This window comes from Phocoena sinus, chromosome 15 (genome assembly GCF_008692025.1).
Source record: "Phocoena sinus isolate mPhoSin1 chromosome 15, mPhoSin1.pri, whole genome shotgun sequence".
NCBI classification, from domain to species: Eukaryota; Metazoa; Chordata; class Mammalia; order Artiodactyla; family Phocoenidae; genus Phocoena; species Phocoena sinus.
The window spans coordinates 17,247,551-17,274,800 of NC_045777.1; the positions used below are offsets into that span (position 1 = coordinate 17,247,551).

The window sequence follows — 27,250 nt, forward strand, 5'->3', positions numbered from 1 at the left end:
CAGGAGCTGCACAGAAAAGTCATGAACCATGTGTACCCCTGGAGTTTGGACATACATGTGTGATAAAGTGCAGGACAGGGGCCTGTTCCTAGAAACTCTTCTGTATTGAGAGACACTGAGGTCCACATAATAGATGACAAATTCTGGCAGCATGGAATAGAACTGACAGGGGGGCCTGGCTGTCCCGAAGAAACAGTGGCTCAAAATAGAATGTAAGGCTGCTTTCGGCTCTACTTTAAGCCAGCCCCTCTTCAAGGGAAACAGAGGGCTGTGGTCTGAAAATAAGAACCAGGTCACTGGGGCCACAGGCCTGCTGCTGTGGGACCCCAGTATCAAAGAACAGACTGTTGGAAAGACATTGGTTCAGTGGCTGCAAGTTGAAGTGGTCACCAGAGCTTCGCAGGTGGAGGCAGCGAGGTGCCCGGGGGTGGCTGTGAAGAGGAGAGGGGTCCCTACCCCGTAGAGGGCCAGGACCTGCCAGCACTCAGCTTGGGGGCAGCTGAGCAGGCCATCTACTGTTGGGTGGAGGAAGGGAGGTGAGGGGTGGACGACTGACCTGATCCAGGAGACTAGGGGCAAATGATTGATATGACCTTGCTTGGGATCTGTAAGCTGGGATGCCCAGAGGTATAACTGTGAGCCCTCCTAAATCTTGTCTAGAACACAGCTGAGAATTGGATTAATTAGACCATTAAGTAAAATTTATTAATAATTTTTCCTTTGAGCTTCGACATATCTCTGTAAAAGTGTGTTTTGCATCACACCCTCAAGTGTATGTTTGTGTGGTTATCTTTCCCTGTCCTCTGCAAACCTTGTGAGGGTAAGAATCATATCTGTCAATCCTGTGCCCCTGCATAGACCTATAAAAATAAAAACAAAAAACAAAAAATGTCATTAAATGTTTCTAGGATAATAAGCAGCGTAATGAATTCAAATGGGAAAGACACAACCACCCTGGAAGCACTTTATCTTCCTAACCCCCTCTCATCACCTTGTAAGTGAAAGGCTTGGTCCTTGGTTTCTGGGGAATACATTCTTTCTCTGGTCTATTAGAAAGAGCATGGGTTCTGTGGTTAGGTCACCATAGATTTACACTTGCCTCTGACACTTTCCTTCCGTGTTACCTGAGCAGGTCGTTTAAACCTTTAATGCATCAATTACCTTATACTTAAGTAGGGATAAAAATCTACTTCACAAAGTTGCGAGGATTAAGTGAAAGCAAAGGTGACAGTGTCTGTAATCAGTGCCTAGTTTATTGCCTGACATGGAGCAAATGCTCAAGAGAGCACGCTTCTTATATTAGTCAGGACGTGCAAGGCTCTGCTATGGTAATAACTAAGCCCTAAGATGTCAGTGGCGTATTAAGACTAGAAAAGTCGGCATTTTGCTCCTGTTATGTTCAATGGCAGTATTACTGGTCAGGCGACTGTCTGGGTGACACTCCTCCAATGAATGTCTCAGGGATCTAGACATCTTTCTTCCTTTGATGGCATTGCCTTCAAGTACACCTTTGAAGGTCTTCACAGTGGGGTGAGAAGGATTGCTAGTAAGAGATTATTTTGGAGGGGCTAGTCTTGCACATGGTATCACTTTATTACACATTTCCAAGGTTTACCACATGGTTTTCCCCGGATGCAAGGTGGCCTGAAAATACAGAGTTCTTGTGTGCCCAAGAGAGAAGACCTCAACAGTTCGCCATGCACCTAGCGTCATCTTGGCCATGCTTTCTTTCTGTAGCCCTGGATGCTATCTCAGTTTAGGACGATTTGTCAGTTCTGCCCGTGAACACTTGAGATGCTGCAGGCTCCCCTCGCTTGCCAATTCCAGCACATCGGGATCTGGGTGTTGTCAGTGGCATTGACGTGGTTGGTTTGTCTTCCACAGGCTGGGAGACAGGCTCCAGTGAGGCAGCGGTTGTGTAAGGATGGGAGGGTGGCCCTCTGAGCAATTGGAACTGTGGCTGCTGCTACTATTTTCTAAATTTTAAATGGAGTGTGTTGTGTTTTCGTCTCTGTGGCATTCACTGTGCTGTTCTGATCAGAGAAGGTCTATAGAGGAAGTGATTTGGGGGAGGATATAGTTTGGAATTTTCAGGCAGGCAATATGGGGAAGAAGCTTTCTAGGTATTAGAAGTGATAAGTAAGTATGAGAATGGAAAGAGCAGGTGGAGCTTGGGGACCGCTGTGGGCTCACTGTTACTGGAACGTAGTTTGGTCTCTGTCTGGCATCCCATTCACATTTATGGGTTCATTCAATCAATGGATATTTCTTAAGCCCATCCTCTGTGCCAGTGCCATTCCCAGCCATTCTGAAGCTTACTGTCTAGTGGAAGCTGGTTGATTGCCTCTGTCCTTGCCTTTCAGAGGTCTCCCTTGTCCACTCTATCTGGAATGAAGTCTCCTCTGCTTTCTTCCCCTGACCTTTCCTCTTGTCTCTTGGGACTTCCATCCTTGTCTGTTGACCCTTGTCCATCCACACTGGGCATTGCCCTTCTTCCCTTTGTTTCCCGAAGCACCAGTGATACAGGGCTGTTGTATGTCGCCAGCTCTCAGTGTGGAGTTGGATGTAGTGGACGGATCACAGGACAGGGAACTGTCTCCAATTCATGGTCAGAAAGGCTTCCTGGACCACATCAGCCTAGGGGTCCTCTCAGTCACCCCAACCGCATCCTTCGTAGCACCTACAGAAATGCAGAGTTACTTACTAGTTTGCCTGTTTACTGTCTGTCTGCCTCACTCATGCTAGAGATAGCATGCCTCTTTTGTAAACCACTGTGTAGATAGCACCTTGTACTCTTCTGGATCCACCCTAAGAGCTCAATTAAATACTTGTGAATGAAAGAATGAATCAATGAAAGTAAACAGAAATTTTAGTTTCTACCAGTTCATCAGCCATTTCCCATCACAGGAGATTTCTCATCGGCTTTCACCTTCTGTAGGTGTCTGCTTTACAATGTGTTTCTTGGATCTCTCTCTCTCCCTCTCCTTCCCTCTCTCTTTAGGTGTCTATACTGCAAATTCCTGTTGCTTTTTAGTGCAAAGCTATTTAATTCTCTCAACTCAAGCCCCAACCCTTGCACTACCAAAACAGGTCCGGCTCTCCTTTGCCCAGCCCAACTCTTCTGGGTTTCCATACTCTGCAAGAAAGGAAGCGGAGAGAGCTTTGCCACCGTAGGTTTACTTTAGCAGTGTGTATCAGATCTGTCAACAGGCCTTCCACCAGCACTAAGCAGAGGAAATCCCAGGTCTGGGGGTAGAGAAGGGATTTGGTCCTTTGTTGCTAATGGAGACAATGGTGCGATATTACATGAGGCTGCAGACACAGGAAGGGGCTAGCAAGGGATGGTTTCTGTACGTGGAGCAGAACCATGGATGTGGTTTGGATGTGTGATAGTGGAACCAATGGTTGTTTAGGGGAGGGAGATTGTGATGTGATGGTCTGAGCAGTAAGGAGACAAAAAAGCGCAGGGCGACTGTGGACCCGAGTGTGAAACTCGGTCCTGGTGCTTTCTCTGTTCCTCTGTGCGTCCTGCCAGCTCGCCCCAGAGTACTCTGCCTCTTGCTCTGTGCTCATGGAGATGCTCCTGAACTTTAAAGCCCTGATTAGTTCTCCTCTTCCTCTTCCCCTTCTCCTTCCAGCATATAGTCACCTCCTGCTTCTCTGGACAGACCAGCATTTCCTAGTTAGAGCCCCAATTCCATACCACACATCTCCCTTAATGTCACCTGGAGGGGACTTAGAGCCCATAGCATATGCCCAGAAATATCCAACTTACACAACTCATTGCAAAGCGGTGGGTGATGGATGGCTTGGACTTTTAGGGAGAAGCTTTAAATACTGTCAGCCTTGACAGTATTATCTTCCAGGTGCACGATTGTCTAATTCTCTACACATTTGATTTTTACTCCACGAAAACGTCTTTTATAGGGAAGGAGGTGGGTGTTGAGAATTTATTCTGTGCCAGTTTTCGTATGTTTTTCCATTTAATCCTCCTGATATTTCTGTCAAGTGGATCTTTCCCTCCATGTTCCAGGTGAGGAAACTGAGACACAGATGGCGGAGCATCTGGTCCAAGCTGACCCAGCTTTGCAAAGCTGAGATTCGTGTCTAGTTTTTCAAGACTCTGAAAGCTAGTGCTTGCTCTGCTGCCTTGCAGCATCTCTCCATGTTGGAGGAAGCAATTACAGAGGCATGCCCTGGCATTCATTTTTCCTGCTTAGAATGAGACATTGCTGTTTACTTTCTCAGGAAGGAAGATTGAAATCAATGTAACTAGCCTTATTAACTTTTTTAAATAGGGGGCCTGCAGATGCCAATGTCTTTCTTGAGAGCGCCAAAGCAAATATAAAAATCCAATTTGCTTGCCTGAAAAAGAATCTCCTCCAGAGTTTAAAATTCAAAGCTGTAAATGAAGAGCTGATGAGACGGGGGTAACGAACCAAGCCCCAGACACAAGGGTATATTTACTCACGTCTCTTTTGTCTGCAGGTGGCTGTTCCTTTGATGACCACTACAGCAACTGTGGTTACAGCGTGGCCCTGGGGACCAATGGGTTTACCTGGGAGCAGATTAACACGTGGGAGAAACCAATGTTGGACCCAGCGGTGCCTACAGGTACGTGACCAACTGTGTTTGAGGCTCTGTTGGGGGTGGTAGCTTTTATGATGACTCATGGGGAAGAACTTTCTTCTGGATCAAGCTGTTGGGGAGGGCAGTAGATAATTTTGTTGGTAATAAGTTCCCCATCCCCAGAGGTATGCAGACCAAGGCTGGGTGAATTCTTAAGCATATGGGCGAAGTCATATGTCATCTGGATTCAGGAAATTTTAGGATTTCTTTTAGCTTTGAGATTCTAAGCTTTAGCTACCAGTGGGACATCACTGAGTTTTGTCTGGGAGCCTGATAGTCGTGGGATTTGCGGGGAAGAAAGCTTCTCAAGAATTTGAGGTCATTGTTTTCCTTCTGGGCCACACAGACATAGCTTGTATATATGCAGGGGAACCGCTACAGTCCAAATATAGCTCATAAAGTTGTTGTCCCGGCATCCTGAATGCCAAGTTTATCCTTCACCAGTGGGACTGAAGGCCTAATATACATTCCTGATGAATACCTGCGTGATGTAGGCCTACGAGAGTCATAGCCGATGTATTCTAGGGGAGATACACCTGGAGGAGGTGCCTTTCTGTTCTGTTTGGCCTTTCAGAGGATTGGATGACGCCCACCCACATTGGGGAGTACTGTTTGCTTTATTCAATTCTCCAGTTCAAATGCTAATCAAGTCTGGAAGCACCCTCATAGACACACCCAGAAATAATGCCAGCTGTAAATACCAGCTATTTGGGCATCCCTTAGCCCAGTCAAGTTGGCACACAAAATTAACCATCACACCACGGATGGCCTCAACTCTCCCCATGACTTCAGTTGCCGTCAGACATCTCTTATGAACTCGTGTACACAGCCCACTGCCCAGCTGCCTTGTCCTCCCAGCTGCTCTGAGACACAGCTTTGCCAGGATGTCGTTAAGCCGGAGAGAGATGCTCAGAGATGTCTAGGTGAGGGTGTGGCTTGTGTGACCTTATTGACTCTGAGTTTGACCCCAAGCAGGAGGCTACTGGATGGCTCTATCTAGTTCCTATTAAGGGCATCTGTTGTTTGTGTACGTTTCTCCCAAGTATAGACACAAGCCCCAGGTACGGTAAAGCTGTGACATGGTACGAAATTGAGCTTTTCGGATCTGGTAGGATCTTGCTTGACGTGGGTGAGCAGAGTCATCAACCGCTACAGGTGCCCATTAGTAAGGTGACCATGGGACAACCTCTATGCCTGTTGTCCCATGGTAGTTTTTTGAAAATGCTGACTTTACTTTCAAAAGCGTCTTGGTTTACGTGATAGAATCACTTTTTCCATTGGAAACCCCAGGCGTGCACTGCACCTCTGCGGAAGGCTACCTACCGCATCTGCTGTTCTCTGTGTGGCCAGCTTTCATGTTGGCCAAATAAATTCAGATCTTATAGTGCCTGTGTGTGCGTGGTGTGTGTGTGTGTGTTGTGTGTGTGTATCTGCACGCACACATAGGCTCTTTCGGCTCATCTTTAGCCCACTGGATGCCCTGTGGGGTCATGCAGACTCTCCAAACTCAACATCTCCCAAACTGAAGTCCTGATTCATCTCCGTCTACTCAAGCTCTAATGCTCCTTGTCTCAAAAGGCCACTTCCTCACTCTGGTGCTGATTCAGAAACCCAGGGGTCACACTTCTCTCTGACCTTTCTCCTCTCCCCTCTCCTCGTCAATCACTCCGTCCTGCCCCTTTACCTCCTGAGCCCATCACAGGTCTGCTCACGTCTCTCTATCTCTGCCGCCGCTTCCCTGGTGCCATGCACCATCTCCTCTCGCCTGGATCACTGGAAGACTTTCACACAGACTTCTCGGCTTCCTCTTCTGACTTTTACCCACTCTCTGCACAGAAGCCAGAGATTGTTCTAGAACGTAGGCCTGTTCACGTTATCTGTCCCTTTCATTGCCCCCACCCAGCTTCTGCCTAGAATCTTTTGGAGGCTTTCCTCTTGCTCTGAGAGAGGAGAGCAATGCCCTCCTGTAGCCGTCGAGGGGTCCAGCCCCCCACATCCCAGTTCCCCCCATGTTCACTTCACACTGGCTCTTCTCAGTTGCCAGAATGCTCCAGACCCTTTCCTGCCTCAGGAACTCACATGAGACCGGCACTCTCGTAGAACTTTCGCCTCCACCCCGTTCTCTCGTACTTCCCCTTCGTATCTCAGCTCTCGCACCTCTTCCTTAGGCCGGTGCTCCCCAGATGCTCCAGTCTGGGTCTGCTCTCTCTGTAAGTGTTCCCCATTGCACCCTGCTCTTTTCCTCAGGAACACGCATCGCTGATGTTACTTGTTCAGTGTACACTGTATCGCCAGATGAGAAGTTCCATGGGAACAAGGACCACGACAGTCTTGTTCCTGGACTATCTTTAGTGCCTCATTCAGTGCGTCACGCACAGTATGTACGAATACCATTTCGTTGGATGGATGCATGGATGAATGGGCAAATAGTCTTTATCAAGTGTTTCTTTAATGAAGAAATGTCTGATAAATGTTATTAAATGCCTTTGGGCCCTTTATTAGAGCACATTTTAAATCTTTGCTACCATCCTTCCATTTTACAGATCAGAAAACCAAGGTTCCCGGCAGCCACGTGACATGGCTACTTTTCCCACCATGCCACTTTCGCTCTTGGAAGGAGCAACCCTTGCTCCTAATCTTAATTTTCTCAGACCCTTATTATGGCACCGTGGCATTTCATAAATATTGGCGTGTACTAATACAGTCTTCTGAGCTTTTCTAAATAGAGGCATTTGACGATGATTACTGAAATTATTCTGTTGTGATGCACCTGTGGTTTGCAGCAGCTCCATGTGCTTCTTAGGCAGAGAGCCATGAAAGTGAATTTGGATTAGGTGAAACTGTTTGTTCTTCTCATGGGCAAAGGCTGAACTCCTCCTCTTCCTTCTGTAAAGCCAGCAGTTTCCATCCTTTTGGAAATCTAGTGTGGCTCTACGTATTCATGTGTCCCACAACCTTTTACTGAGCCCCTCCCATGTGTCAGGCTCCGTGCTAGGCTCTGGGTCAGTCAGCCTCTGGCCTTTGGGCACTTCCCCTGGTCTAAAGGATGAACCCTAAACTCCTCACCACGGCCTGCAAGGTCCTGCATGATCTGGTGTCTTCTCTGAGCCCCTTTTCTTCTCTCTCAAAATGTTCCAGACACACTGGTCATGTTTCAGTTCCCTGGGCATGTCTGAGTCTTTCCTGGCTCAGGACCTTTGCACGTGCCATACCCTCTTGCTGCAGTCGTTTTCTCTACTCTTCAGTTGCCTGGTTTTGTCAGGTCTCAGCATCACTCCTTCTCAGGGCGATGTGCCTCACTGTTCCGTCTAATGAGAGACTCCCTCGATGTTCTCACTCATGGCGTCCTGTTCTTCGCTTTCAAAGTCCTCATCATCGACTTGTTACAGGCCAGCTTATTCCAATCCTGCACCTAGCTGACTGACCCTGGGCCTTAATCCCTCTGCCTCAGTTTCTTCATCGTTAATGTGGGAACCACTGTGAGAGTTAAATGGGCTGATGCCTGTGTGGGTGTGACGTGTCTGCACATAGTAGGGCTTCATCAGTGCTGGTTGTCTTAAGTTCTTTCCTGGTTCTTACAGTCTCTGGGACTGTAAGTCTAAGTCCACCTTGGAACCTTGCCCCTTTTTCATACCCAGGATACATTGCTACCCTGAGGGAGAACACCTCTTCCATCTTGAGTCTGTTAATTCAGTGCTAGACACAGCCCCTCATCCCACTCTTTTTCCTCATCCCTCTCCATGAGAAAAGCCCTCAGTCTAACATTCCAGGCTTCAGCCCTGGTTTTGCCCCCACCTCATCTTTACTGGGGCTGTTGCAGAGGATGGGGGTTACTGCACCCACAGACGCTCTCCCTAAGCCTCCATCTCGCCCAGGGAACTAACTGGAGCTGCCACTGGTTCTCAGCTCTGCCTTCTCCAACCTTGGCATGAGTGTCCACATGTCCTCCCTGAGGTCCAGCCCAGGGCCCAGCAGGAGGGTCGCTGGGGGTGCTGAGGGGAGACGGAAGTGCTGTCAGTGTCCTTTTAGAGGGATTGAAGCCAGAGGAAGTGGGGCTGGGACGTTTTCTTCTCTTTTTCCTTCTGATGCTTGTAGGACATTAAGTGTCAGACCGAACCTCAAGCTGCAAACCCAGGTGCACAAGAACTGAGGTGTTTACATCAACGCTGAGCCTCCAAGGCGTGAGCCATTGCATCGTAGCCTTTATTGGGCCTCCCCTTTCCCTAGGACTTTACCGACATCCTGGGACTTAAGCGGGTCATTGTGGTTTCCTCTGAGAAGCCCGCTGTCACATTCCTTGTGGTCCCTTTGGGGCTAATAATTCTGCTTCTTCTTCCCAAGGCTTGGAGCCCTTCTCGTGAGTTGAGCCAGCCCAGGTGCATCACCCAGCATCCCTTTTGGGGTCTGTTCCCTCCACGAGTACTGTCATCCAGCAGTTTGGGTCAAACAAATCCATTCCTTTCCTCTTCCCAGTGTAGGAACTTCTCCCCTCTCCTTCCTAGCCTTCAAAACCACACCCACGTTAGGCCAGCCCTTCTTGGACTCACAGTATCATCTGTTTAGTAAGTTTAGACCTTAAAAAAAAAAAAAAAAAAAAAAAAAAAGAAAGGAAGAAGGAACCCTTGACTTCAAGCAGCTTCTTCTCTCCATCCTGTACAAATCTCTAGAGCAGAGAAATACAAAGAACCCAGTTAGTCACCTGATTGGAAAGGGCAGGTGTTGGGGAAAATCCAGAGTAAACATATACACGTACAGACGGGAGTATTTCCTCCAATCAGCCTGCCATGGAAGCAGGCACAGATCCAGAACGGTACTGGCTTTTCCTTCATGCCACTGGCCCCTTGGCAGCGTGTTTTTGCTTTGCTCTAACTGCTGATATGTATAGCGAGAAGGTTGGGGTCTGTTATGGGTTGAAATTTGTCCTGCAAAGAGATAAGTGAAGGTCCTGGTCTTGGCACCTGTGAATATGATTGTATTTGGAAATAGGGTCTTTGCTGATATAATCGGGCAAAGATGAGGTCAGGCTGGTTATCTTGAGCCCTCATAGGGTGTTACTGGTGGCGGAGAAGCGACACACAGACACACAGGGGAAAAGAACCATGTGAAGCCAGAGGCAGAGGTTGGAGCGATGCATTTACATGCCAAGAAAAACCAAGGATTGCCAGCAGACACCAGAAACCAGAAGAGGCAAGGAAGGATCCTTCCTAGAGCCTTTGGGGGGGGGGGGCTGTAATTCCCTGCCAACACTTTGGTTTCAGACTCCTGGACTCCAGAACTGTGAAAGAACAAGTTTCTGTCGTCTTAAGCCACCCAGTTTGTGGTAATTTGTTACGGCAGCCCTGGGAAACGATTCCTGGGTCAATTACCCATCAGTACCCTGATCCCGTCACCTTTTCTACATTAGAACTCACACCAGTGTGCTGTCAGTATTGGAGCTTTTGCTTTCTTTTAAGAGAACTGGCATTTACTGTGTGATCACTCTAACCAAGAATGGGGTTAGGCATTTTCCTACACATTTCATCTAATGTGCCACCATCCCGTAAGTTCAGAGATATTGTCTCCTCTTTATTTTTGAGGAAACCAAGCCCCAGAGAGAGAGAAATTACATATAAAAGGAGCCAGGCTTCAACCCCCAGGATAGAGAAATATATATTGTATACGTGGTGCTGCTGTCAACTAAACATCTTTTAAAGTTATTTCTTACAGTCATGATTTACGATGGCAAAAATAATGCATATTCATTGTAGAGAATATGCACGTAGGGATTGCTATAAAGAACAAAAGTCATATGTGCACACGAACTTACATAAATATCTATTTTTCTATTTAGTGCTATTTTTAAGAATTTTCCCATGGCATTATGTATTCCTCAAAAGCATGCTTTGTAAAGGCTTCATAGTTTTCCATTCCAGTGACTGTTCTATGGTTTGTTTAACCACCACGTTGTTGCATGTTTAAGTTCCTTCCACTGAGTCCTCGGTCACATTGCAGTGACTGTTCTTTTACATAGATCTCTGTGCTCCTCTCCAACAGAAGTTACCAAATTTGCTTTACATATTTTTCTGTAGTTCTGTACTCCCTTGTGTACCGAACACAGGGTGGTTATGTTTATTTTTGAGATCTGGAAGAAGAATATCATTCACATGTCAAACATGGAATCCTGGAAATTTGCCCGTGAGTCAGTATTGGGAAAACGCTTTGTGAATTCTGAAGCCCTAAACACAAGTCAGGAACTGGTGATGGTCCCCTGAGTGCACTGCGTTATGGCTCTTAGCACAGTGGACGGAGACCTTCTGGGGATGAGCAGGAGTTATGTTCTAAATAGTAATCAATCAGAGCAGTCCAAGCACTGACCAGGCAAGGTGGACGTCAGCTGTACAAAGCAGGATGGGCTCTCCAGTGCCAACTAGAAGAGAAGCCAGCCTCTTCATAGTCTGTGTGCTGAGCTACTTCAGTTCTTATAGGCTGGGGCCCCATCTTACCTGCACATAACTCCAGTGCCTGGGATGTAAGAGGTAGCGGTGAATGCTTGTTAAATGACCTGCTCTTATTAATAATTGAACATTCTCCTGATACGACGCCAGCATCTATCTCCAGCCTCAGCCCCCTCTCCTGCCCTCTCCTCTTACCTTTCCCCTTCTATATAATCACAGGAGAGAAGCCTTCATGCTTTTGTTTTGGGAGTCCTGCCTCCAACCCTGCTTCTTGATTTGGGGACTCTCTCATTGTGTGGGATCTTGGTGGAGTGTGGAGCTTGCCACCATGTGAAATTGCCGGATACTTACCACCCCCAGCAGCCTGGGCGTGGCTGGACATGTGACCTGGACTCAGCCAGTTAGACCCTCCTGCCCAGGACTTATCATCTGGGGGTGGGGGGTGAGTCAGCAGCCAGAGGCTTGTGTAGCAGGTGTGTCCAGTGGAGGGGTGGCATCTGTACCACAAGAGGTTGTCCTAAAAGAGGTCACTCAACTGCCTGTTTCTTGGTCCCCCAGAACTGCCTTAGTTTCTGTTCTTTTTCAAGCTGTCCTCCAGCTCTCTCTTCATGATGAGTTTCCCAATATTCTTCCAGAACATTCCTATTTTTGAGACAGATCATCATAGTTTTTTCTTGTTTTCAACCACAAACCCCGAAGGCCACCCCATCATGCCTCTGGCTCGAGGGTACCTCCTGTTCCCCTTCTTTTTATTGATAGAGGATGTCACCTCCTCCAGGGGGCTTTCCCTGACTGCTCTGTGCTTCTGTGGCTGAGTTTATGACACGTTTTCTCTGATTCATCACTGAGGCTGTGAGCCACTTGAGGACATGGGCCGCCTCTCATTGCTGAATTCCTTGGGCCCTGCATGGGGCTTAGAACAGGGCAGTTGGTCCGTATATGAACTAAATTGCCATTAGGATTATTAGTATTAGGAAAGTCAAGAGAGAAATGATGTCTGGAAACGGGGGAGAACCCGGAGAGGCGGCTTCTTTCTTTGGCATTTTCACGGGACACGGGGCATCTGTGGCTTTCACATCCTGAGTGCCTCCCTTCAGCTTGATGAGGCTGGGGACTGGCTGGTCAGGGCTTTTCTGATCTAGAGTTGATTCTTGGCGAAAATAAAGGGACCCTAGGGATTACCTCTTCTTCACTCTGGGGCCTGATCTACTCTCACAGATGTGTAGATTGACTTGCAACCCATGTAAGAGGCTCTCCAGTGGAAAAATGTGACTCGTCCAAAATCTGACCTACTGTTTCTTTAATGTTGTGCTTACATTGAAATGATCTGGAAGCATAGGCCCCAAAGTGTCCTTAATCACTCCTGATGGTATTGATTGGCTTAAAGCTATAAGCTCTTATGTTCCCATTTAGTCACTGTGGGGTCAATACATTTTTTTCCCCCTTTAGTGATAAAATATTATATATTCATTCTTAAAGAAATGCTGAGTTTGCACATATAAATTCTCTCCACCCCCATCTTTTTTTTTTTTTTTTGCGGTACGCGGGCCTCTCACTGTTGTGGCCTCTCCCGTTGCGGAGCACAGGCTCCGGACGTGCAGGCTCAGAGGCCATGGCTCACGGGCCCAGCCGCTCCGCGGTATGTGGGATCTTCCCGGACCGGCGCACGAACCCATGTCGCCTGCATCGGCAGGCGGACTCTCAACCACTGCGCCATCAGGGAAGCCCTCCACCCCCATCTTTGTTCTCTCAGAATATCACTATGGACAAATTGAAGTATATTGGGGTGGGGGAGGGAGAGAGAGAGAGAAAGGGAGAGGGAGCCAGGGAGAGGGAGGGGAAGGAGAAAAGAAAGGAGGGAGGGAGGGAGTCAGAGAGCATATATGTATGCGGTAATAGTAACAATAATGGTAGGAAAGAGATATTTATATAGTACTTACTGTGTGGCAGGTACTCTCCTAAACACTTTAAATATAGTAGCTTATTTAATCCTTGTCATACTCCTCCGATGTAGATATTATGATCTGCATTTTACAAATTAGGGAACTGGAGGCACACAAAGCTTGAAGGACTTGCCCAAGTTCATAGTTAGCTTGTGATGGAGCCGGGGTTTGCCTGTAGGCAGCGTGGCTTCCAGCTCTGTGGCTCCTGCAGTCACCTTACTCTGGTGCCTCCTTAGGATGCAGGTCACGCGGAGGATCGTGGTTCCCGGACAGCTGGGTCATCGGTCACTTTTCAGACCACTGTGTTCAGATCTAGCTTTCACCTTCCAGGGCTGCATGGTATCCCATTGGATGGATGCACCATGGTTTATGGAACTGACACCCAAGAAATGGCAATGGGAGAACAAAACATAAAAGCCAAAGTATACCCCAGATGCTCAAGTAAAAGGAAAGATCTCTGCCTCCAAACGGTTCTCAGTAAAGTTCTTCTAGAGCATCTCAACATCAGCCTGCAGTGACCCCAGTCAGTGCTAGTTTGGGATGCTTACAGGGATGAGCAGAATTGGTAGGAAAAAAAGGCAAGAGAATTGAAGACAAGCATAGTGTTATTCTTGAGGAGATGGCCAGATTATGATGGGTGCTAAGGATGGCTTGGAGAAGCCACAAGGGGTCTTTGCAGTGGTCAGATAAATGGGAAAACACATCTGTTCTATACCCACATAGATGCTTGCCTTGACATTCAGTTTTCTGTGACATCACCCCTGGATTCAAAAAGTATTGAATCCAAATGGTGTAAATGAATTAACGTGATATAGACCCACGCCATTCAACTTAAAATATGCTTCCTCCCATCCAAGTACTAACCAGGCCTGACCCTGCTTAGCTTCCGAGATCAGATGAGATCGGGCGTGTTCAGGAAGGGAAGCTGGGACAAAGTGAGAGAGTGGCACTGACATATATACACTACCAAATGTAAAATAGATAGCTAGTGGGAAGCAGCCTCATAGCACAGGGAGATCAGCTTGGTGCTTTGTGGCCACCTAGAGGGGTGGGATAGGGAGGGTGGGAGGGAGATGCAAGAGGAAGGGGATATGGGGATATATATATATACATATAGCTGATTCACTTTGTTATACAGCGGAAACGAACACACCATTGTAAAGCAATTATACTCCAATAAAGATGTTAAAAAAAAAAGTGCTTCCCCTGATGACAAACCCAGATGTCAATGGCACATGTGACGAGTTTGAATAGAAGTTTCTATAATATATGGGAATGGATAAGAAACCACTACTTTTTGGAGGAAAATTTTGTGTTGTTTCGGTTCTTTTAGTTTACCAGGTACAGAGGAACACGTACTTTTTAAAAAATTGAAGTATAGTTGATTTACAATATTGTGTCAGTTTCTGGCGTAGAGCAAAGTGATTCAGTTATACATGTATATTATTTCAGATCCTGTTGCATTATAGGTGATTACAAGATATTGAACATAGTTCCCGGTGCTATACATTAACTCGTTGTTTATGAAACACACGTACTTTTAGATAACAGGTGTCAAATTAACAAATGTCTCCAGGCTTATGTAAGGAGAAACTTTATTTGAAAGGATTATCGCAAGGGGGTGGGGGTGGGGGTGGAGAGCCTGCGGCAGTAGGGGGAGGCCGCTGTGGCAATGTGGAGGATACCCCCCCAACCATGAGATCTGCAGGGGTCTCGGAGGTCAGGCAGAAAAGGGCGTTTTGTAATGGAGAAGGGAATGAGGCTAGCAAGAACCATGTGTGGAGAAGTGGGATGAGCTGGTGACAAACCGCTGTTTTTTAACGAACCCATGTATTCCACTAAGTGGATGATGTTCTAAGGGCTTTACGTGTTTTTAACTCATTTCATACTTCAGCGGCACTGCGAGCTGGGTACTGTACTTACCCATGTTTTACACATGAAGAAACTGAGGCCCACAATGTTGAGGAAATACCCAAAACCTAGTAGTAAAAAGTGGAGCTGAGATTTCCCCCCTCTTTTTTTTGCGGTACGTGGGCCTCTCACTGTCGTGGCCTCTCCCGTTGCGGAGCACAGCCTCCAGACGCGCAGGCTCAGCGGCCATGGCTCACGGGCCCAGCTGCTCCGCGGCACGTGGGATCTTCTCGGACCGGGGCACGAACCCATGTCCCCTACATCGGCAGGCGGACTCTCAACCACCACGCCACCAGGGAAGCCCAGGAGCTGAGATTTGGATCCAGGCAGTTGGTTTGAGTCTGGGCTCTGAACCACGACCTATTTGTAAGGTAATACGTTATCTTATGAAACGTGATTTTAAATACGGAGGTGTAATGAAATCATGTCTTAGATCTCATAGTACTAATTTAGATACCATTTGACTAATTCATTTACATGTGGGAAATTGTGTATATGGAAGTTGCCTGAAAACTTTTTTGTGGGGTCTTCTCGCTGGGAGAGTGAGGGGGTGCCCTATGTCTAGTCACTGAGGGTTGACTGTCCTACTGGCTGGTTGAGTCGACTGAACCCATCAGGGTCCACCTAAACGCAGACACGACAAGCCTGCGTGTGGTTCTGCGTGGTTTGTCACAAGGGAACATCACGGATGCCTCGGGCATCAGAGACATCTCACTGGACCACAAAGCTGACTCCCCTGGTGCATCCTCAGTCTCCTGTTGCTTCTACCTCAGCCACTCCTGGGCCAGCCTGAGAGGAAGGTCATGGTGATGCCAGCCTGGAGCAGTGCCTGATGTTTTCTTGGTTTGTTTATGTGATTTGCGCAGCTGCTCCAGGGGCTGGGGCTCCTTTAAGTGAACACCTTGTTTTGGAATATATGGATTGCCTTGTCTTTAATGAGGAAACAGGCTTTCTTTTTGCTTGGAATATGATAGTATATAATTTGAATTGTAGTTATATATTATGAGAGATTTGATAAGAAGAGGAAATTATAGTTTAATAGAAACACAGTGGTTTTGGGGGGTAATTTGGTGAAATAAGATGGCTGTGTGACTCCGTGAAATAAGGTCCAATAATCTGGAAAACCCAATAATACATCAGAGTCCTATTTGGGAGTGTCCTAGACCTGCAGTGTCCAGTACAGCAGCCACCAGCCACACGTGGCTGTTGAGCACTTGAAAGGAGCACTTGGTCCTTTATGTGTCAAATACACACCATATTTCGAAAGCTTAGTATGGGGCTTCCCTGGTGGCGCAGTGGTTGCGAGTCCACCTGCCGACGCAGGGGACATGGGTTCGTGCCCCGGTCCAGGAAGATCCCACATGCGGCGGAGCGGCTGGGCCCGTGAGCCATGGCCGCTGAGCCTGCGCATCCGGAGCCTGTGCTCTGCAACGGGAGAGGCCACAGCAGTGAGAGGCCCGCGTGCCGCAAAAAAAACAAAACAAAAAAACTTAGTATGAAAAAAAATTTTAAATCTCAATTATAATTTTTATATTGACTGCATGTTGAAACGGTATATTTTAGATATGCTGGGTTAGATAAAATAAATTATTAAAATTAATTTAATCCATTTCCTTTACTTTTTTAACGTGGCTACTCAAAAGTTTAAAATTACATACGTGGTTCACATTGTATTTCTGTTGTCCAGTGCTGCCCTAGATTATCAGGTTTTTATTGGGCCTACTGTACTCCACAGGGATGTCTCTTTTGATAATAATAACAGCTAGCATTTATCAAGCACTTATTACGTGCTTGATAAAGCATGTAATAAACGTGCATTTATCGTCTTTTAAATGTCTTTTAAACGTCTTTTAAACGTGCATTTATCGTCTTTTAAACGTCTTTTAAACGTCTTTTCTCCATCATCGTTTATGTCAACCCTATGTAGTATAGCTACAGTTTTTGTTTTGCTTTTATTTGACTTTATTTTTCTAAAAATTTTTAAATTAAAAAAATTTTTTTTGGAGTAGAGTTGATTTACAATGTTGTGTTAGTTTCAGGTGTACAGCAAAGTGAATCAGTTATACATATTCATATATCCACTCTTTTTTTTTTTTTTAAGACTCTTTTCCCATACAGGCCACTACAGAGTATTGAGTGAAGCTCCCTGTGCTATACAGTAGGCTCTTATTAGTTATCTATTCTATATATAGTAGTGTGTATATGTCAGTCCCAATCTCCCAATTTATTCCTCCCCCCCATCCCCTGGTAACCATAAGTTTGTATTCTACATCCGTGACTCTACTTCTGTTTTGTAAGTAAGTTCATTTGTACTCTTTTTTTTTTAGATTCCACATATAAGTGGTATCATATGATATTTGTCTTTCTGTGTCTGACTTACTTCATTCAGTATGACAGTCTCTAGCTCCATCCATGTTGCTGCAAATGGTATTATTTTGTTCCTTTACGGCTGAGTACTATTCCATTGTATATGTGTACCACATCTTTTTTTTTAAAACATCTTTATTGGAGTATAATTGCTTTACAATGGTGTGTTAGTTTCTGCTTTATAACCAAGTGAATCAGTTATACATATACATGTATCCCCATATCCCCTCCCTCTTGCGTATACCTCCCACCCTCCCTATCCACCCTCCCTATCCTACCCCTCTAGGTGGTCACAAAGCACCAAGCTGATCTCCCTGTGCTATGCGGCTGCTTCCCATTAGCTATCTATTTTACATTTGGTAGTATATATAACTCCATGCCACTCTCTCACTTCGTCCCAGTTTACCCTTCCCCCTCCCCGTGTCCTCAAATCCATTCTCTACGTCTGCGTCTTTATTCCTGTCTTGCCCCTAGGTTCCTCAGAACCATTTTTATTTTTATTTTTTTAGATTCCATATATATGTGTTAGCATATGGTTGTTTTTCTCTTTCTGATTTACTTCACTCTGTGTGATAGACTCTAGGTCCATCCACCTCACTACAAATAAATCATTTTGTTTCTTTTTATGGCTGAGTAATATTCCATTGTATATATGTACCACATCTTCTTTATCCATTCCTCTGCTGATAGACATTTAGGTTGCTTCCATGTCCTGGCTATTGTAAATAGAGCTGCAATGAACATCTTGGTACATGACTCTTTTTGAATTATGGTTTTCTCAGGGTATATGCCCAGGAGTGGGATTGCTGGGTCATATGGTAGTTCTATTTTTAGTTTTTTAAGGAACCTCTTTACTGTTCTCCATAGTGGCTGTATCAGTTTACATTCCCACCAACAGTGTAGGAGGGATCCCTTTTCTCCACACCCTCTCCAGCATTTACTGTTTGTAGATTTTCTGATGATGCCTCTTCTAACTGGTGTGAGGTGATTCCTCATTGTAGTTTTGATTTGCATTTCTCTAATAATTAGTGATGTCGAGCGTCTTTTCATGTGCTTCTTAGCCATCTGTATGTCTTCTTTGGAGAAATGTGTATTAAGATCTTCTACCCGTTTTTGGGTTGGGTTATTTGTTTCTTTTTAACATTGAGCTGCATGAGCTATTTGTTTATTTCGGAGATTAATCCCTTGTCGGTTGCTCTGTTTGCAAATACATCCTCCCATTCTGAGGGTTGTCTTTTTGTTTTCTGTATGGTTTCCTTTGCTGTGCAAAAGCTTTTAAGTTTAATTAGATCCCATTTGTTTATTTTTGCTTTTATTTTCATTACTCTAGAACTTAGATCAAAAAAGATCTTGCTGTGATTTATGTCAAAGAGTGTTTTGCATATGTTTTCCTCTAGGAGTTTTATAGTGTCCGGCCTTACATTTAGGTCTTTAATCCATTTTGAGTTTATCTTTGTGTATGGTAGGTACAGTTTTGTTTCATATTTTGTAGATGGGGAAACCGAGAGATGAAGTAACTTGACCTTAGTCACAGAGGTAGTAAATGACAGAGAGGGAATTGAACAGAGCAGCTCACTGGTGGCTCACACTGATGTCTCCCAGACTGGCCACCTTTTGTCAAACTGACATGGGACTTTTGTCCCTGCCTTGCTGTGCTGACTTGACCCTCTGAACCTAGGTTTCCTGACTGAGGGGTAGGCTGGAGCGTCCCTCAGGCCCCTGTGGTGCTGTTCTCCCTTTGTTTTCTTTGCATTTCCCTACCAGGAAATGGTGGGGCTGGGAATAGGCCTTTTGGTTAGCCTGGCCCTCTGTGCATGGGGAGGGGGGTGTCTCTGAGCCCCTGTTCCAGGTCTGCACTAACCTGAGACTTTGAGGAGGCCAGTGTCTTTGTGCCCCCTGCATCCTTTTCTGTGACATAGGTCTAAAAGTAAGGAATCCTGAGTTTTGGTTCTAGCTTTACCATTAACATGCTCTGTGACCTCAGGCTAAACACTATCCCTTCCTGGACCTTATTTACCTTATCTCTAAAATGAGGAGTGATTTCCCCTGACTCTAGCATTCTTTGATTTGTAATTTACGACTCAAGAAGAAAAGGAGACATTTTTTAAATGTGGGAATTAAGTGATGCATTTACAAAACAGAACATCTGTGAAAAATCCTGTGGTCCTCGCTCCCCCCCCCCCCAACCCAACCCCACCCCCAGTCTGCCTATCTGTCAGTCATGGAAGCTGCTTCTGATTCCTGGACAGGGAATTTGTCTTCATGAGTGTGTGGAGATGGGGCTCAGGAAGATGAATCTCCCAGATGACCTGACGGTGCTTTGTTCTCAGACAGCCCCACGGAGCTGTAGTGATTGACTCCATGCCCCCTTAATATCATGGGTACATCTTCAGATTTAATTTTCCTACAGTTGCTGATTAGTGAGACATTGGTCATTGACAGAAATTTCCCTTTTTTTTTCCTAAAAAAGACCTCCTATTCCTCCCACACTCCCTTCTTAATCCATCTAGTCTTCCCCTTGCTCTGTGCTGTCACATTGCACTTCAGCTTTGGAAAGCAACAGTTATTCCAACAAAGTGTTTTTAAAACCTTCCTCGAACTTTCCAATTCTTTTAAAATTGCTTTCTTACCTAAGTGTTCATCATTAAGAAACTCAAGTTGCACTTTCTCAGAATTTAGATCATTACTTGTTATCAGTAAAGCAACTTGTAAAAGTTAACAGACAAGCCAAAGTATCCTATGTCCTTTGTTAAGACTCTTGAGAGTTTCCAAGGTTAAAACAGATTTATAGGTGGAAAGAGGCTTCTAAACTATAGCTGCTAAAACATACAAGCATGGTGAGTCTATTAGTTGGGGTTTAAGTGGGAAAACAGAAACCACCATAGGTATTTCAATCAGGAAGGTGTTTAATATTGGGTATTATAAGACCTCCAGATAGTCTCATAAAACCTTGGGAAACCCTCACATATATGGTCAAATGATCTTCAACAAGAAGGTGCCAAGGCCACACAATTGAGAAAGGACAGTATTGTCAACAGATTGTGCTGGGAAAACTAGATATCGGCATGCCAGAGAATGAAGTTGGTCTCTTATCTTATACCATACCATACTCAAAAATTAACTTGAAGTGGATTAAATACCTAAATGTAAGACTGAAACAATGAAACTCCTAGAAGAAAACATAAGAGGAAAGCTTCATAACATTGGGCTTGGCAATGAGTTTTGGATATAACACCAAAAGCAGAGATAACAAAAGGAAAAATAGACAAACGGGACTACATCAAACTTAAAAACATCTGTAAATCAAAGGAAACAGGCAGCAGAGTGAAAAGATGACCTATGGATGGGAGAAGATATTTACAAATCTTATGTGTACTGAAAGGCTAATATCCAGAATAGATGCAGAACTCTTACAACCCAACAGTAAAAAAGAAACACAAATAACGATTGAAAAATGGGCAAAGGGCTTGAATAGACACTTCTGCAAAGAAGGTATAGATGGCCGACAGACATATGAAAAGATGTCCAGCATCACTAATCATTAGAGAAATGCCAATGAAAACCACAATGAGATATCACCTCACATGCATTAGGATGGCCAAATTAGTAATAAGATTGACAATTATATTTAAAAAAAACAAAAAATAACAAGTGTTGGTGAGGATTTGGAGAAATTAGAACCCTTGTGCACTGTGATATAGGACAGTATGAAGTTTCCATTAAAAATTCAAAATATATTACTACATGATTCTGCAATCCCGCCTCTGAGTATATATCCAAAAGAACAGAAAGCAGGATCTTGCTTTGGTGTTTGCACATTTATGCGCCCTGCAGCATTATTCCTAGTAGCCAAGAAGTGGAAGCAACTCAGATGTCCATCACTGGATGAATGGATAAGGAAAACATCCTCTCTACATACAGGGGAATACTATTCAGCCTTAAAAGAAGAAGGAAATCTTGCTACATGCTACAACATAGGTGAACCTTGAGGACATTCTCCTAAGTGAACTAAGCCAGGGAAGGGGAAGTGGGGAGTTTTGTTCCATGGGTACAGAGTTTCAGGCTTGCCAGATGAAAAAGTTCTGGAGGTCTGTTGTACCACGATGTGAATGTAGTTAACGTTCCTGAACTGTACACTTAAAAATGATTAAGAAGCTGAAATTGAAATGTTTTTACCACAATTAACAGGAAGATGTAGTTTCTAGGCTTCCAGCCCCAGTGATGCATGAACGTGTTACTGACCCTTTTGAGTTGGGCCCCAACAAGGGTCCTTCTCCCTGGTGTCATTGGAGCCAGTAGAACGAGACTGAGTTCATTCGGAAGCAGGGGAAAGTTTTTTTCTTTGATCAAAGAACGGAGAAGTGTTGAACTCATGCTCTAGGGCACATGTTCTCCCCAGAAGGCCAGTGGTGGCGCTGCTTTATAGGGTTCTTATCAGTGGGGACGGCGTGGAGTTCTAGAGGCTCAGGTGCAGCTGTGCTGGTCATGGCTTGAGATCCGGCTGCAGCTCACGGCATGCCGCTGCCATCTTGAATTGAGGTGCCGTGTGCGGCATCTCTGCACACGGCCCACTGCCGCCATCTTGAACTGAAGTGTCGTGCACGGCGCTTCTGCACGCAGGCCGCCGTCACCCTCTTGAACTGCAGTGGTGTGCGTGCGCAGTGCTTCTGCACGCACCGCCCACCGAGGTGGTGTTCTGGGTGCAGCCTTTTCGCCGTGGGGACTCTTGTCTGAAGTGCCTGGTGCGAGGCCTCTGCAGGCACCCGCCTGTGCGCAAGTGAAACTAGACTGAGCGCAAAGGAAAAGAAACCGAAAAAGGTTAGACTTTATTTTATTACGCAGATTCTATTTTTAGTTCCGGGGAATTGCTAATGGGCTTTGCTGGTGACAGGAGAGCTTAGAAGGGTGGGAATGATGCAAAACACCAAGACACAGTTTCCAGTACAGTAAGTCCTAAGTGAGGAAGGACCTTTGCGCTCTTTTTACGTGGAGGAGGTGAATGGAACGTAAACTTAGAAATCAGGCTGACCCGAGTTGGAGTGCTAATTCCACCAGTGACCAGCAGTCTGATCAGGGGCTGGCTTGGTAACCTCTGGACTGGGGTTAGGATTCCCTAGGGCTGAGAGGACTGGAAGGAAGACTGCAGACTGTCTCAGGCTTGGGGCCCCAGGGCTGCCCCTTCTTTCCAGGTGCTATGGTTTCCCTTCGTGCAGCCTCCAGCTTTACCTGCTTTATTCTTCTGTCCTTTGCATCATTCCCATATTCTTTCCTTTGCCTGGGGCACCACCCAGGTCTCAGAATTCTCTTTGCACCTCCAGAAGCGGCCCCAGGCAATGCACCAGAGAGCTTAAAGCACAGGAGCTATATGTCATTTTGCATTTAACACCCCTCTTCCTCAAGTGTAAGCTCCATCAGGGCAGGACTCAACTTTCCTGTTCATAGCTTTGTGTCCTCAGGCCCTAGAACTGGCCCAGTATGTCCTCAGTTAATATTGAGTCAGTGAGTTTGCAGACGATTGAAATGTTAAGCTACTTGGAAACAGGATTAAAAGAAACAGAAAATTAGGGATGGCTGAAACACAGGCTTTTGGTTCAGAGCACTGTGCCGTGTGGTTTCAGGAGGCCTGGGTTCTGGGCCTGCTGTGTTGCTGAGCAGCTCTGTCGCCTGGAGCAAGTTGCTTACCCTCTCTGGGCCCCAGTAGCCTTACGCATACAGTGAAGGGCCCTGATTAAGTTTCACCCCCCCCCCCCCCCCCTCCCGTGGTTCTAACTCAGCACAAAGGTTCCATGAGGCAGTTCTGTGGCTGCACAATTTGTTCTTTTACTGCAACCAGGGACCTCAAGAGACAAGAACAAGGAAAATCTACAGCGTACGTGGGAGTGAGGTGGGACTGGGTTAAGGGAGGCTGGCGGGGGCAAATGGAGCATGGCAAGCCCATGGGCCACTCCTGAAAGTGGTGCTTTCAAAGTGTAGTTCCAACCTTTGAAAAATTAACCTCATTTTCTTTTTTGCTGGGTATTGGCAGCAATTAGAAGAGAAAGTACATTCAACACTCATGACGAATGAAACAATTATCTAATTTTGACCATTTCAAGCAAAATGTTGTCTTTACAAGCCTGAATTTTAAGACTTCGTACTAAACGTTTAGGCTTTGCAATATGGAAAATAACAGAAAGGTTATTTGCTTGAATTGAAAGACTGCTTTCCTGCATTGGAAATGAAACTTCAATAACCTCTTTCCTTGATTCTCTGAGTAGTTGATGTTTGGAAAGGCTACTAGAAACGTACGCAAAGTTCATAGGCAGTATGGCCAGAGGGACATTCGGGGAGGACCTTAAGCAAAGCTGTTTAGTTTCTTTATGGCTCTGGGTTTTCTTTAACCTATAAAATGAAGGTAATGTGATTGGAGGATATGGAGATGAAGCGAGGTAGTGTGACAATACGGAACAAATGCTTCTGCATGGGCACGTGGTAAGTCCTCTCTGTGGCCCCCCGTGCCTCCTTCCTGCCCTGTCTCAGCTGGGGCTTCCCATGGGGGTGTGTTAACCTGTCTCTACTGAAGGAACAGCTGAGACCTTATCAGGCCTGAGCTCTGTGTGTGCGTGTGTGCTGTGACACTGGTCTTTGAAATCCTTAGGCCCTTTATACTAAGGGTGGCTGTCAGAGGTCCCTCGTCCAATGTGCTTTCCTGGTCCTTGAATGGCTAGGCCTGGTCATTTTACCCTGGCCTGAGATGGGAGAGCCCACACGAAGGGTCTCATTTGCCAGTGTCAAGAGAGCCAGACCCCTTGGGAAGGTGGCCTGACCCTGTAGGAAAGGGGCAGGCACAGGGCTGAGGGGAGGCATCCCCTGCAGACTAGATAGAGCACCTTGGGCAGGTGGCTGGACCCACTTCCTGAATCCACTTCAGCTCCCGATTCTTCTGACTCTGCAGTTCCTCCCTAGCCCTTCTTCCCTGCCTCACAGGGAGCTGGGGAGGTGGACTGAACCCCAGGAGATGCCACGCCATGCCAAAGCAATCACCTGTGACCGTGATCTAGGTTTTACATCGTTCCCCTAAGCCACTCAGACACCTTAGGGCATAACCAGCTCTTCTCACTTCTCTTTCCTAGTTTGTTATAATTAACAGACTAGGAAAGAGAAGTGAGAAGAGCTGAGCCTGGAAGACAAGATGAGGGTCTTGCCATCACTGACCCATCTACTACTTTCATCTTAGTTAGGAAACGAATTTAACAAATCTGTAAGCTTTTAGGGCTGGGTTCTGTTGATCAGTTATAAAATTACTCATTAATTCATGAGCATTTGTACCTGAAATCTGAACATCACTGTGGGCTCAGCTTCTGTTTTCAAGGGGAAGAAAACATCCACAGAGAGTGATCCTCAGACACAAGGCTAGACTGTGCTTTCCCACTCTCATGTCTGGATAATCACAAACTGTGGCATACTGCGGTGGACCCTTCAGCAGGCGTGAGAACCCTGAAAGTCAGCATTCTGCAAGGTAGACTCAAGGAAGTAGCTCTCTTTGGTGGTCACAGCTGCTGTGGGCACGTCAGGTTTGCACAGCTTTAAGATCATGCCTACTTCATTTCTGCCAACATAACTAGGGTTTCAGGCTTTGCCAGAGCTCAGGCACTGTTACGTGGCACCGTGGGTGTCCTATCCCATGCATCCAGGTTTGAGCCTCACTTCTTCTCTTCACCAACCTGTCACCATGTATGACTGAGAACCTCTCTGAATCTCAGTCTCTCCTTCTCTGAAATGGGAATGGGAGTACATGTCTGCCTCACCCTGTTACTGTACAAAGCAGTCCAGATAGTCGAAGTGAACATGCTTTGCGAGCTCAGCGTCTCTGTATGGGTTGGTTGTTGCCACTATTATTGTGACCTTGATGCAGCTGGGCCCAAGCTTCCTGTTGCAAAGAAATGGAGCTTTCTCAGATCAAAAGGCCACCCCCTGATTACCCAACCCAGCCCATCTGAGGGCGGATTAGAACTGTTGTGGCTGTAAACCCCCCAGCCGATATGGGCTGTAATACAGTAAATTATCACTTGTTTTGCAGCCTTGACAAGAAAAATAAATGCAATTACACTCATGAATGTTGAAAAATGAAGCAAAGCAATGTGGATCGGCGCATTTGAGGTGCTTTTCCAAATGAAAAGCTGTGTACAATGAATGCTAATGGGCTCCCTCCCTCCCACTCTTGGCATGTGGTGCAGTGTGATCTTTCTGAATTAAGGGAGCAGCTGTGCCAAGTGCCCTAGCCACAGGTCTCCACTGAGGTGGCCCCGGGTGGCCTCCTCAGTAGGAGACCCAGTAGGCAGACTCCAGTGTCCAGACCCGAAATAGACCCGGTGTCCTGAAGCAGGTACCTGCGTGGTCTCAGTGGTGCTTCTGTACTTAGAGAACCTGGCATCTCTCTGCAGTTCTTCTGTCGTTCTGGGCAGCAAACATTCACCGAGCGTGTACTGTGTGCCAGGCTTGATGCTGGTAGCAGTAGAGATGAATCTCACATGTCCTGCCCCTCCCCACCAGCCTCCACTGTCATCAGGCCTGACGGGCATGAGCTAGCTCTGTGCCGGCCAACATGGTAGCCACACGGGGCTATTGAGTACTTGAAATGTGGCCAGTCCAAACTGAGATGTGCTCTAGATGTAAAATGCAGACCACATCTCAGAATTGTAGGGTGTATATATATGTGTGTGTGTGTGTGTGTGTATGCATACATATATAGTCTTATTAATATTTTATATTGTTCATATGTTGAGAAGATACTATCTTAGGTGTTTTGGGTTACATAAAATACATCGAAAATAAAACTAATCTATTTATTTTTAACTATTTTGCTACGGCTACTAGAAAACTTAAAACTACAAAAATGTGGCTTGCCCTCTATTTCTATAGGACATCAGTGATCTGGCCCCTGCCTACCTGTTTCTTCATATCCTCCACCACACTCCTTTTGCTGGTGGCCATCCTGTCAGTTCATGAACCATAGCAGGCTCTTTCATGTCTCAGGACCTTTGCACTTGCTGTTCTTGCTTTCTCACTGGTAGGTTCTTCCCCAGTGCTTTCTCAAATGTCACCTTTTGGGACAAATGTTCTCTGACTATCCTTTCTAAATACACCCCCCGCCCCTGTTACTCTTCATCAAAACATTCTTTCCTAGTCACTATTGTAATATTAAGTATTTTATTATTGAATAATTGTATATGTATTTTTTTCCCAAGGAGAACTTCAAGGGGTGGGGCAGGGAGCTCAACTATCTTTTTTTCCCCCCCTGTTCTAATCTCAGTGCCTACCACAGCAATTAACACATAGTAGGTACTCAATTTTTTTAAATGAATGAATGATTAAATGTCACATTAATGTCACAAGAAAAATATTTTGATCATTTTGAGATGTTGCAAAGACATCTGAGAATACTTCATAGTGGGTCCTAAATTATCAGTCCATTAAGGAAGGTCTGGGTGAGAAGCACATGGCATACGAAGGGTTTGATGAAGAGCTTGATGAAATAGAGGTGAGATCAGGATTAAGGAAATTAACAAGGCATGATGAAGCACCCAGGGGCTGGCAGCAGTAGGGAGCTGTTCCTACCCCTAGGTCTGAAGGGCAATGGTAGGGAATGGTGCTACAAGACTGCCTGACAGGCTATAGAAGAACACAGCCACCACCAAAATTCATTCCTCCCACCCTCTGGTCTTCTGTCAGTACTTGCTGTTGGTCAACTCAGCCAGAGCAGAGGGTGAGGGAAGCTGGAAGATGCAGATCACAGGAGTCAGGCTCCCAGAGAACAGAGTAGGGTGGGGACAGGTCTGGATTGGGGGTGGAGTGCACAGAGAATGACTGTCATCCTGCAAAGGCATGGAAAGCTGTTTTCTTAATGTGCTAGAGCATGTTTATTCAAAACCAACAACCCGTATCCTAAAAGTGTAAGGATGCGTGTGAACACTATAACATTCATTC

General features: G+C 45.9%; 1 protein-coding gene across 1 annotated transcript in view; it reads left to right on the forward strand.

Annotated features, from left to right (window-relative positions):
- Positions 1–3,291: 3,291 nt before the first annotated feature.
- Positions 3,292–27,250, forward strand: part of PTPRT (protein tyrosine phosphatase receptor type T) — a 776,830-nt gene continuing 752,871 nt past the window's right edge. The window contains exons 1-2 of the mRNA XM_032606064.1: positions 3,292–3,376; positions 4,444–4,614. Coding sequence (XP_032461955.1) covers positions 3,292–3,376; positions 4,444–4,614 — 256 coding nt within the window. The remainder of the gene's footprint in view (positions 3,377–4,443; positions 4,615–27,250) is intronic.